Genomic DNA, 12,589 nt, shown 5'->3' on the forward strand with positions numbered 1-12,589 from the left:
CAAGGTGAATGAGGATGCATAATCGTTTGACATCAATGGTGCCCGGCATGGCCAAGTGGTTAGGGCACTCGACTGGCGGGTTCGAATCCCCGTCCTAACAAACATGCTCGCCCTTTCAGCCGTGGGGGCGTTATATGTGACGGTCAATCCCACTATTCGAAATTAAAAAAAAATGACATCAATGTTCTTCTATTTTCTTCAGTTTGTTTGTATTTTTGTTAACAGACATAGTAAAAAAATTTTCTTTGCTGTAGATGAAATAATAATTTGATCTAAGTACAAGATTTTTACTTCCCGATTTGTAGAAAATCTTAAGCGATAGAAAAAAATTAATATTATTTTCGAAATCTACATAGCTGAGTTATGGAAAATCCGTTATTAAAACCAAAACAACTTTTATGAAGTTTAAATTCGCAGGCCTGTGTTATTAAAACCATAGCACAATATTTTACACTTCAAACAATACTTAATAAGAGTATATTCTGTGTCATGATTTTCATGCTGTTTTTATTGTTTTTAGACGTCCATTAGCTCAAGTTATAACTAATGTTTATGTTTATAACGTTAATAACGACAATTTGATATTTTTCATATATCCGTTAATTTGTTTGTAACTAAGCACAAAGCATACAATGGACTATCTGTGCTCTGCCCACCACGGGTATCGAAACCCGGATTCTAGCGTTGTAAGTCCGCAGACATACCGCTTTGCCACATATCAGACTTTTAGAGATTAGTTAGTTAATATTTTTCGTATTTTGTTATTATCGGATGTCTTTTCATAATGAACAGCAAAACTGGCAAACTTACCATGTAAGTGAGGATATTTGTAGGACATGATTGGTGTAGCATGAGTCCTTGGTGAAAAACAAATGGCTACAAGTAGCAAAATTCCAAGAAGTGGTTGCAGAGACATGACACGTTTGTTACGTTTCTGTAACAGAAAACAAGCGATAAAAACATAGAGTAATAGGATTAGAAATATAAATATAATCGAGAGGATAAAGGCAAATTCTAGACAAAAAAAAAATGTTTTTCAAGCTTGTGGGATAGTTTAGATAGTAGGTTTTCGACTGAAGTTCTATCCCATATATTAACTATTCAGTAAGTGTTCTTCTGAGGATTGCGTTATGCTCTTATTCTTGGGTAACTAATTTTTAAAACAGTGTACTCTACAAAACTTTATGATAAAATAATACTTTTACTCAAACGCCCCGGGATGTGTTAAGTTGTAATAAGGTTCTTAGTCACGTGAATTTGCACATACTGTTTAATTCTGGAAAAAACCAGATTTAATTATGGATATAACTAACAGCTTCATCAAACTATAAACCGAAATTATAGAATTTCAAATAAGTACCACACTTGAAATCTTCTGTACATTTTACTACTTTCTTTCAAAGAGGCTAATTCAATCAGGAATACAATAATTAACGGTTTGTTGGTCCAAAAAGTATAGAAAGACAAAACAATGTTCGAACATACCGACACCAGCGAATTTCCTCCTGCTTTCTGTTATCCTATACGTTTTTCACGAGCACAAGCTCTGATTTAAAGTTCTAGAGCTAATACAGGGGTCTACAAACTTTCTTTCAAGGTCAGAACGTTCGTGCTTCAGTCCATCCTTATCAAGAAGAACATAAGAAAGGGGTTCACCCTTTATTTACAGCGGACACGGGTCTGTTCAACTTTTCAGATGGTTCCAGGCTATTATAAGTTGTCAACGAACAAAATCTGGATGTTAAAAGGGGAACGTTCTGAGGACGAACTTGGAATGGAAAGTGATTCGGTTAGCTCATCTAATCATTCAACTGTTGCTGCTCTCTTATTCGACATTTTTTATCTCGGTTCCTCCTGCTTTGTCCTTGATCATTGGTAATAAACGTGTTTTGAGAATTTAATTTGAACAAAATTTTTAAATGGCTGAGTATACGTTTATAATTTATATCACCACGCCCTCAAAAGATATAAAACTGTATAATAAAATAATAAAAAAATAACTTGAATCAATAAGATAAGATCATTTTAATTACACAAGAATGATGAAGCTATGTCATATAAGCCTGACGTCTTCGTTATACGTTAAGAAAACTGCACCCATATTAACAATTAGCAGATAAAGAAGTACGAGTTGAACATTAAATGAAAATAACAATATACCAATTTAACATTAATAACTACTTTGTGAGTTTCATAGAGAAACTATTGTTTCTCCTATGGAGTCATTATTGTTTTCTTTACAACAATGAACTGATGATTTTTTCCTAAGAGAAACAAACGGCTTGATTTGTCAACGGTGCTAAAAATAATACTAAATAATACACATGGAGTTTTTGAGTTCATTTTAACTCACCATATAGTTACCAAAATTGATTTAGGTGTGTGAATAATATCATGACATTGTGAATAATATCATGACATTAAATTACAGATTTTTTCTTTTCACAGAAGGATTGTTTGTTTGTTTGTTTTTAATCATGTACAAAGCTACACAAGGGCAATCTGTGCTCTGCCCACCACGGGTATTGAAACCCGGTTTCTAGCGTTGTAAGTCCGCAGACATGCCGCTGTGCCACTGGGGGTTTTTACAGAAGGAAAAATTTTAAATATGATCTGTGACGTGTAATGCATTCTTTGATTCGCCGCACTCGCTGCTGTGAACTGCAGTTATGAAGATTTGGAACCCTTTTTAACTCACCGTTACTCTCAAAACTCTAAGAATATTGTATACATTTCACCATTGTAAGAGGCCCTAGTGTACTTCTGTGGTTTGCTAATCCAAACTGTATTGATTAGCTTTTAATAGGTGAAACAAAAAGAATGATTTAATACGTCACAGATTATGTTTTCAGTTTTACCTTTGGTGAAAAGAAATGTGTAATATAATCACGAAACAATATAAGTATACTTGATAGCTGATTATGTGTGCGAGCATCGCGATACAACCCAGTTATTCGTGACAATTAGAAGATTTATCAGAAAAAAAAGTACATAAAGCGCTCTTAAAAATAAACCTAATAATGAAAACGCTTGCGGAAGGTCGAAGCTTTTTTTTTTCCAGAAATTAAGGCTCTGAGTGGAAGCAAAGGTAAGGACTTGGGGTGAAGGTAGTTACAAGGAATAGTGGTAACCTGGGGAAGAGTGAGGACCCGATCGTTAAGGTAATCAGAACCCACTGAAATAATACAAGAGGCTAAAGTAGACTTGTCGATGTACATGTGTATATATATAATTTAAATTAGATACCTGACTGTTATTTTAAGAGAATAAGCGTCACATATGCCATAACATTTTTGAGAGAAATCAAAATAATGAATACGTTTTTTTATTTTAAATAATAGTTTAACTTATCAGCGAAACCACCCAGTCTGTCCCTTGTCTTACCATTTGTGAGTGAAAATGTCGGTCGGTCGTGAAGGGAAATATAAAGTATGAAGGTATTTTAAATAGGCGTAAATGACACATGTGTAAGTAAATGGACCCCCGATATATATATGTTATGACAAAAATGTCTGCTACATACAGTACTTGTAAAGATATAAAATTCCAGAGAAGAAAACATTTACTATGACTTTAAGATATAAACATAGTTTTAAAAAATGTCAGCTGTCAAGGTGTATCAACAAATGCTACAGAACAAAACAATTTACGGTAAAAATAATTCACTATGGAATTACGACTATATAGAAATGTGTGCAAATCTTAAGTTTGCAACTCCGACATCGGAGCCCATGGACATTTTTTACGTTCACTCTTGAAAATAAATGAGTTAGAGGGGATCGGATTGAGGTGTTTAAGATTGTAAAGGGAATGGATAGTGTTGATGCATCATTTTTTTTCATACTTAACAGTGAGAATAGCAGGACTTGGAGGCACAAATATAAATTTTGGCAATATTAGGAGTCGTCTTCATCTTCAGCTAAGACAGTTTTATTTTTCTAACAGGTTGGTTGGCCTTTATAATGGGTTGCCTTTGGATGTTATGGAGGCAGTAAATTTAAGTGAGTTTAAGAGAAAGCTTGATAAGTATATGAACAATAAGCGCTGGTTTAAGATTTTAAAAAAGTAATCTATTAATAGTTTTAATTTAATTTAGAGAATGGAGCAGCCGAGATGGACCAATAGGTCCCATGTTTTCTCAAAACGTAATGTTATGTTATTTTTGAAATTCTCATACAGTTTGTTTATTTTTCAGAAAACGAATTCAAATATGGCTGAGAAGATTTACTTAAAAATCGCTAACGTCTAAAACAAATAATCTAAGTTACTGGAGACTCAATTTGATGGTCAAAGGCGTTTTGGGATCTTGCATGTTTCAACTTACATCTTTACTTGAAGATGGACATGAGCAATCCTTCGAAATAGTTATATTCTGGTACTGTTCACATTAAAGCTCCCAAATGTGGAACAAAAGGAGCTTGTGGCTCTCAGGGTTGTCTGCACAAATTTGGTATTGGAATGTAAATAGCTTTTCAAAATAGAAAACTACACTTAGATTCTGGAAAACTTATAATTTCGTCCCTTATGAAGTAATCAAGGTTCTTTGCTTGAAAATTGAAATTTACTTGAAAACTGACGAGAATGTCTAGCATCTTCAGGTACGCTCGGGTAACATTGGTATCATGTGGTACTCTCAGGTAATAACTTACATCATGTGGTACTTTCAGGTTATAACTTGCACCTTGTGGTACTCTCAGGTAACATTGGCATCATGTGGTACTCTCAGGTAATAAGTAGAATCTTGTGATACTCTAGGGTAACATTGGCATCATGTGGTACTTTCAGGTAATAACTTGCATCATGTGATGCTCTCAAGTAATAAATAGCATCTTGTGTTACTCTCAGGTAACATTGGCATCATGTGGCACTCTCAGGTAATAAGTAGCATCTTGTGGTGCTCTCAAGTAATATCTAGCATCTTCAGGTACTCTCAGGTAACATTGGCCTCATGTTGTACTCGAAGGTAATAACTTACATCATGTGGTGCTCTCAAGTAATAAGCAGCGTCTTGTGTTACTCTAAGGTAACATTGACATCATGTGGTACTCTCAGGTAATAAGTAGCATCTTGTGGTGCTCTCAGGTAATAAGTAGTATCTTGTGTTACTCTCAGGTAACGTTGGCATCATGTGGTACTCTCAGGTAATAACTTGCATCACGTGATATTCTCATGCAAGACCTGAACTCACATGATACTCTCAGGTAAGCTATGGCGTCATATTGTCCTATCGTGCAGTAACAGTTTCAAATAGATCATCAGTGATATATGGTAAAGGCGTAACATCGTAGTAATCATTTATGTTATAAATTAAATGAATGAAACAATACTTAATTATCGAATACAGCAACTCATCCCTGCGATATGGAAAACTTAGTTGTTTTAAATGACAACATCGATTTACTTATAAGCAAAACATCTGCTACGTTTGATACATTTAACAACAAAATTAGCTGCTACAATTTGTTAGCCTTACGTACAAGCCGTTGTTGCGGTTTGTCATAATCAAGCAGCTGTCAATATGGGAAAATGTTTACTTGAAAACCTTTGTAGACATGTATTAACTGGGTAACATGATGCCCTTCTATATGTAATAAGTATCCACAAAACGAAGGTTCTATAATGTTATATAAAGATTAGTATCGAGCACGGTAATAAAAGAAAGACAAATAGACCAAGTATAAAAATAAAAGAAAATTGCTTGTTTACAGAAGTAAAGAATCTACCTGTAAGTCTTTCATTTACTGGTCGATTTCAATTCGGTTGCTGGAGCAAAGAGCAGGCTTACAATTTACCCACACATGACAAAGACAGAATGAAAAAAAAGAGGTCCAGATACTTGGCGGTATCCCTCCACCCTTAGATTATTTATGTTAACTATTGTTCTAAGTAATCATATTCAAGAGAAATAACTCAGCTTGTTAAGTTTTTTATCACCCCTAAAAAGAGCTTAACCCTACTTCAGCAAGCAGAAACAGAAACATGACAAAGTAGTTACAAGCTTGTATGGAATAACCATTATAGTACACAATCTTTCTGTGAGGATAAAGGCAAGTTTGGGACTTATGTAAATACGTTTTACTAGAAAGATGCAGAAGAGCTGGACTCAAATTTAGAGATAAAATCTCAATAAAAAAATATATACTCTATTAATTATGGAAGAGTAAAATATAACGATATTCAAATAATCATAGGCCATTTAATAACGGCTGTTCATCAATATCTAATTAAATCTGAAATTACGACATTTTTATCCATAAATCAGACGATTTTTACAGAAAATTCACGGCGTTGATGAAATATGTTTTCGAACACTTGAAACATTTCTAAAAAATAAGATTAAATTTCAGATATTAGAGTTTTTTTAGTTTGGTTGCTATTTGCTGTGTCCACCGAGGGGAATCGAGCTCTGATCTTAGCGTTGTAAATCCGTACACTTACCATTATCAATTTCCAATGAAATCGAATAGAAACACAATTGTGCTGATTAGTAGATTGAATATAAATAGTAAATCATATCAAATAGATTGATAAAGATGGATACTTGAAGCTAAAATGTATAATTATTTTCTTAAGTTGGAATTTCTGGCCCATAATGGGCAGATCCTTCGATCAACAGCACAGTACAATCTAAGACAGATAGGCTAACATACACAAATATTAAAATGACGAAAACCAAATTGATTTCGCTAATTGTTAGTGGAGACGAGCGTCGCCTGATGATTAGCGTCACTGGATTGTGAATCCTAGAATTCAGTTTTGTTTGTTTGTTAATAATTAAACACAAAGCTACACAATGGGCTATCTGTGCTCTGCGCAACATGGGTATCGAAATCCGGATTCCAGCGTTCTAAGTCCGCAGACATACCGCTGTGCCACTGGGGGTTAGAATTAAAGTATTTTCTATAAGAAACACAGTCAGATAAGTGTAGGTTTTTCGTGATATTGTGAAACAAACAAACTAAAAGAAGTCAACAAGTTAACACATATTGTGAAACAAACAAATTAAAAGGAGACAACTAGTTAACACATACTGTGAAACAAACAAACTAAAAGAAGTCAACAAATTAACATATATTGTGAAACAAACAAAGTAAACGAAGTCAACAAGTTAACACATGTTGTGAAACAAACAAACAAACTAAAAGAAGACAACAAGTTAACACATATTGTGAAACAAACAAACTAAAAGAAGCCAACTAGTTAACACATATTGTGAAACAAACAAACTAAAAAAGTCAACAAATTAACATATATTGTGAAACAAACAAAGTAAACGAAGTCAACAAGTTAACACATGTTGTGAAACAAACAAACTAAAAGAAGTCAACAAGTTAACACATATTGTGAAACAAACAAACTAAAAGAAGCCAACTAGTTAACACATACTGTGAAACAAAGAAACTAAAAGAAGTCAACAAGTTAACACATATTGTGAAACAAACAAAGTTAACGAAGTCAACAAGTTAACACATGTTATGAAACAAATAAACTAAAAGAAGTCAACAAGTACATATAAACTTATGAAGTAAGAACAACTGCTAGGTAAATGGTTCTAGTTCAATTAATATGTATTTATGGTATGACATTAACAGTACAAGATGCATATAAATATGCATACAAATCAAACTAGATTTCAAAACGAAGTGAGAGGAGGTTCAAGAAGCGAGAATTCTACGTGTTGTAGAAGACCTTGTGTTTTTAGTTGTCAGTGAACCCAGAATAGAGTTCAATGACTTTCACACACAAAATCATTTATCAGGATGACCGGTTTCGGTGGGCAAAAGTGATTTGCTATAGAATGACGTGCAGTGAATTACATATGTGTACTGATTTGTTGGTTATAATATTTCATATTATGTTTGTGTTTTGTTTTATCATTAAGCTACGTTTTCTGAAAAATGAGTCGATTACTAAAACCATTCTACTTGAAATAGGTATGTTTAGTTTCATAAAGGTAGGTTATATCTCTTACCAGTCTTAATTGTTCAGCTTAGATATTAAAAATATTTCAATTGATTTCGTAATGACAGAAGTGTAAGAGAGATAATTAAGACTAAATTGTGATAGCTTTATGATTCCATAGTATTTGTTTTCGCGTTTTATTTTCTGGTTTACAGTTTCTTGTGGAAATCTAATTGTTCTTTTCCATGTATAATTTGGATAACACATCATAATGGACGATCAATATCTAAAGTTTATATATCTCTCTTTACAAATGTCACCATTTATTTCATAAAAAAACATCGCTAGTATGGCATAGTTAAGGTACTTAAGCAACCTTTGCTACTACGCATGTCAGTTTAATACATATTGTAGAAGTGTAAGCTGAGTAAGTAAGATGGTACTAGAGGCTGTAACCAGGGAAACGCCACAGCTCTTATGATCGTCTAATGATTTCACCTGCGTACGGAATAAAAAAGGTGGCTTTATGCAGTAAAATTTTAGATTTTATATGAAATATTGTGGTATTCTAATGCTCAGATAATTCTATATGCATCTGACCGAATAATTTACCGGAAAATAGTTTGTGTTAGAGGTTTGATATTTAAATTTTCTCCACTGCAGTTTCTCTCAGTACTTTTAAGTTCACCTGTAATTCGTCTTTTATAAAAAGGGTACATGATGCGAGTAATAATATAAGCACACAGACTTCTTAAATTTTGTAATATAAAACTATATCTATATTCTTAAGTTACGTGAGTAACAATTGAAAAAAATATCAGTTTTCAAACACAAAACTATATCTTATATTCTTAAGTTATATGAATTGTAATTTATAAATGCTGGGGCTTTTTATTTTGTTTATCAGATATTCGAATGTAGAATTATATTACATGTGTACCTCGAGTAATCAAAACACATGTACTTTAACTTAATTATTCATCTGAATATCGTTGTTTTATATATATTATGAACAAAGAAACATTAAATCTTGAGACATCTTATAATACAAAAGTACAATACTATTTGGGCAAAGACACTGTTATTATTCAAACCATCAGAAATTGTTACTGAAAAGAAGATGGTGTGTGTGCTAGAGCCAACAAACTAAGTTACCCAAATAACAGCACATTTTCACTTTATGTTGATATTAAATTTATCCATCTTACTTACACATTTTCTAGAATTTAATGTTCATTATACAAGAAAACTTCATCTTAACTGAAACACGTTAATTTTTTTAATGTAATAAAAAGTTTAAAATCGTACCCAATACATTTTTATTGTATGTTTTTTTGCTTGTAGTTAAGCACAGAACTACACAAAGGGTTATCTGTGCTCTTTCCACTACGAGTATCGAAACCCGGTTTCTAGCGTTTTAAGTCCCCAGACATACCGTTGTGCCACTAGGGGGGGGGGCATTCTATTGTAACTTCGTTCTTGTGTTTGTAGGTTTCATTATACGAAGGCCTGGCATGGCCAGATGGTTAGGGCGCTCGACTCGCAATCTGCGGGTTCGAATCCCCGTCACATCAAACATGCTCGCTCTTTCAGCCGTGGGGGAGTTATAATGTGACGGTCAATCCACTATTCGTTGGTAAAATAGTAGCCCAAAAGTTGGCGGTAGATGGGGACGATTGGCACAGATAGCCCTCGTGTACAAACAAACAAAACAATCTTTTTTTTTTTTGGAATCTGGTAAAAATAATACTACGTTCAGTCCACGTGACGAGAAGAAATTACTTTATTTCTTACTTTAACGTTTCTACAAGTTTGAACACTTGTACAATGCCGTAACATCTTGTAGACCTACGTTAAAATGACGTTTATTAACGTAAAATAAATCAACTTACTTGTAGTGTTGTACTATGTAACTCAATACGTGTGATAGGAAACACAAATCCAAAGTCTTTTCGAAAACACACTGACTGAATCAACTCCCTATCTTGAAAACTCTTCATTCTTGACTATCTTTTCTCTAACTCTACATTTGAAATGCTCTTCAAACAATCCTCTTTCTCCCTGTATCAAGGAATGTCGTATTTATATACTACGCTAGTGTTTTCTTGATCTTAACACCATATGCCCTCTAGCTAACATCTAAATTATACAAATTACAACATTGTGAATGTAACTTATAACATTGCCCCTTTCCTGGATTACGAAATCCCCTAAACAACCCTAATATAAAGTAGATAAATAAAACTCCACAGTAAACTGTCCGTTCACCAAGTCTTTTCGGTGGTTTTCTCTTCTGAAGCCCATGATATACCGATTGAATGACATCTTATCCTTTGCTTTCATTGGCCACCCTGTCGCTGGGGGAAGGGCTCCCTGGATAGGGGCTCAAGTGAATCTAATGGTGGCTCCAATTTTGAAGATCCTCTAGAAGAAGTCTTGAAATAAACTCCGGGCTTTTTTGCAGGTTGAGGTTTCACTGAAAAGTTTTTTCTCTGGATTTACCCAGTTGGCCATTCACTCACTGACGTATTTCTATTAATGATCATGGGGGATGACCTTTGACTTGGATCGTCTCTCTTCCAAAAACGTACTTAACTTTGGAAATTGTCCTTTCTTGCGTCAAGACCTGCTTAGGCATACCATCTTCCCTCGACGAAATCCAGTTTATTGGCACTTACTGCAGCTACCATTCACTTTATCACAGGCTGATTTAAGCCTTTCCAGGGTAAAGTCATGTACAACATCTTTATTTTTCATCTCTTTCAACCACCAGTCCCCATGACATGCTGGAATATCTGTTTCCTCTATACCCCACTCAAATGATGAAAAATTATTGCTATTAACTCCTGATTTGAGTATCCCACTTCTTGTTGGTACAATGACCACCATCCTTGTTTGATCTCAGCCTCAGGCACAGCAATTACTATGTAGTCCAAAGGTATTTTCTGGTCATTGACTATAAAGCTCAGGCATAGTAATTACAATCTAGTCTAGAGGGATTTCCTGGTCATAGACTACGAAGCTTGCCTCACCTCTCATCCATGTCTCGACACGAAGTCAGTTCCCAAAATGCACTATTTATCGAAGTTAATTACAGACACATAATGAGGCAGAGAGAAGCTCCTTTAGTAAGGGTAACTTCCAGCTTCTCTTTTGGTGGAACTTTACGTCCACCTGCTGTTCAAGTCAAATATTTCTCTCTTATTATCTTTGGAACAATTTCTCATCTATCATTAACAAATCGGGACAAAATAATTTAACTGTGGAACCAGTTTTAAGCAGCATATACCAAGATTTTGCATCTTAAAAGTACGTTGACTCGTGGAAGATTTTCCTCAAATAATGAAATTATTTTCTCATTCATGGTAAATGAAGTAATTCTAGCTGAACATGGCCGTATAAATCCAACTAATTCCTGTTGTTCTTTTGATCTGGTTGGGTTCTGTCTCCTTCACCTGATAATAGGTGTTAATTCTTTACAGTGTCGGTTGTAATATCCAGGTTTTCCACAGTTAAAACAGGTACGTTCTACTGGTATCTTTCGAGAGCTCTTACTCCACACAGACATTTGTATGGAGTTCCTGGCAATATGTCTCTTCAAGCTACACTTGAAACATCTATCATTTTTTTGATTTATTTCCTCTATTCTATTTAACTAGCTGTCTGATTATTTATTTCAATTATTTATACTATTTTTAGAAGGAGCTAATGTTTTGATACTGTAGATTCTGATATCCTCGTAACTTCTAGATGGTGCCTTCATGAGATTATCTGTTCTTTTACTTTGCTTCAGCCTAATTCTCACATCCTCGTCTGTTATAGTGTCTATAAATTAACCACGTGCCAACGAATCCACCATTTCATGAGGAACATCTGGGTAAGATAAGTATTTTTCAAATCTTCTACTAGTTAAAGTAAGAGTTCTTTTTTCCTCCATATTCTATTCTAGAAATTTTATCTAGGTACTTATTTCTGTGAATAAAGTGGCTACCAATGCTTGTTAGTTGTTATGGCTGTGTAATGTTATCAAAGCTGGTTCTTTTAAGTGGACAGCAAGATGGATGACTTGCTGTTTACTATTCCACATGTTCATTCTGGAAATAATTTCAAACTGAGCCTAGTACGGCTCCCATCGTGCCTTCCCATCATAGTTCATTGGTTTCTTCTTTAGCTGATGTTGAACTGGTCAGCTAAATTCTTGATGTGGATTTAGTAGTATCATGGCTGGAGTAGTTCTGGAAAGTCCTTCAGTAACAGGTGGCACAGCAGGAGGTGTTGACCAATTAAGGTCTCTTGCATATGTGGTAATCCTCTAAAATTCATTGATCTAGTCTTCAATCAAGCTTATATGTGATCTTAATTTTCTATCTCTTTCTTCTAATTATCTCTTCCATTATTCTTGATATTTTTTTAATTTTCTGTCTCCCTCTTGTACTTTTGTGTGTTCTTCCAGGTGTTCTTTTAATTTCCAACCATGTTCTTCTTGGTCTTCTTTAAATCTTCTGTTTTTTCCTCCTTATCTTGTACATCATCTCAAGTAACACTTGAATCTCACTACTTGACCTCATGGACACCATCTTAGTAATTGAAGTTCTATTTCAAATATATTCAAAGTCCTCTTTAATTGTTACCAAAATATCTTGTTTTTGACACCAAAGTTTTGCCACGTCTTTCTTTAGTTGGCGGG

General features: G+C 34.2%; 1 protein-coding gene across 1 annotated transcript in view; it reads right to left on the bottom strand.

The window, feature by feature from the left end:
• Positions 1 to 10,791, bottom strand: part of LOC106471791 (chitinase-3-like protein 1) — a 27,816-nt gene extending 17,025 nt beyond the window's left edge. The window contains exon 1 of the mRNA XM_013932413.2: positions 10,581 to 10,791. Within this exon, the coding sequence (XP_013787867.1) occupies positions 10,581 to 10,791 (211 nt within the window). The remainder of the gene's footprint in view (positions 1 to 10,580) is intronic.
• Positions 10,792 to 12,589: the final 1,798 nt, after the last annotated feature.

Source organism: Limulus polyphemus, unplaced genomic scaffold (genome assembly GCF_000517525.1).
Source record: "Limulus polyphemus unplaced genomic scaffold, Limulus_polyphemus-2.1.2 Scaffold4861, whole genome shotgun sequence".
Taxonomy (NCBI): domain Eukaryota; kingdom Metazoa; phylum Arthropoda; class Merostomata; order Xiphosura; family Limulidae; genus Limulus; species Limulus polyphemus.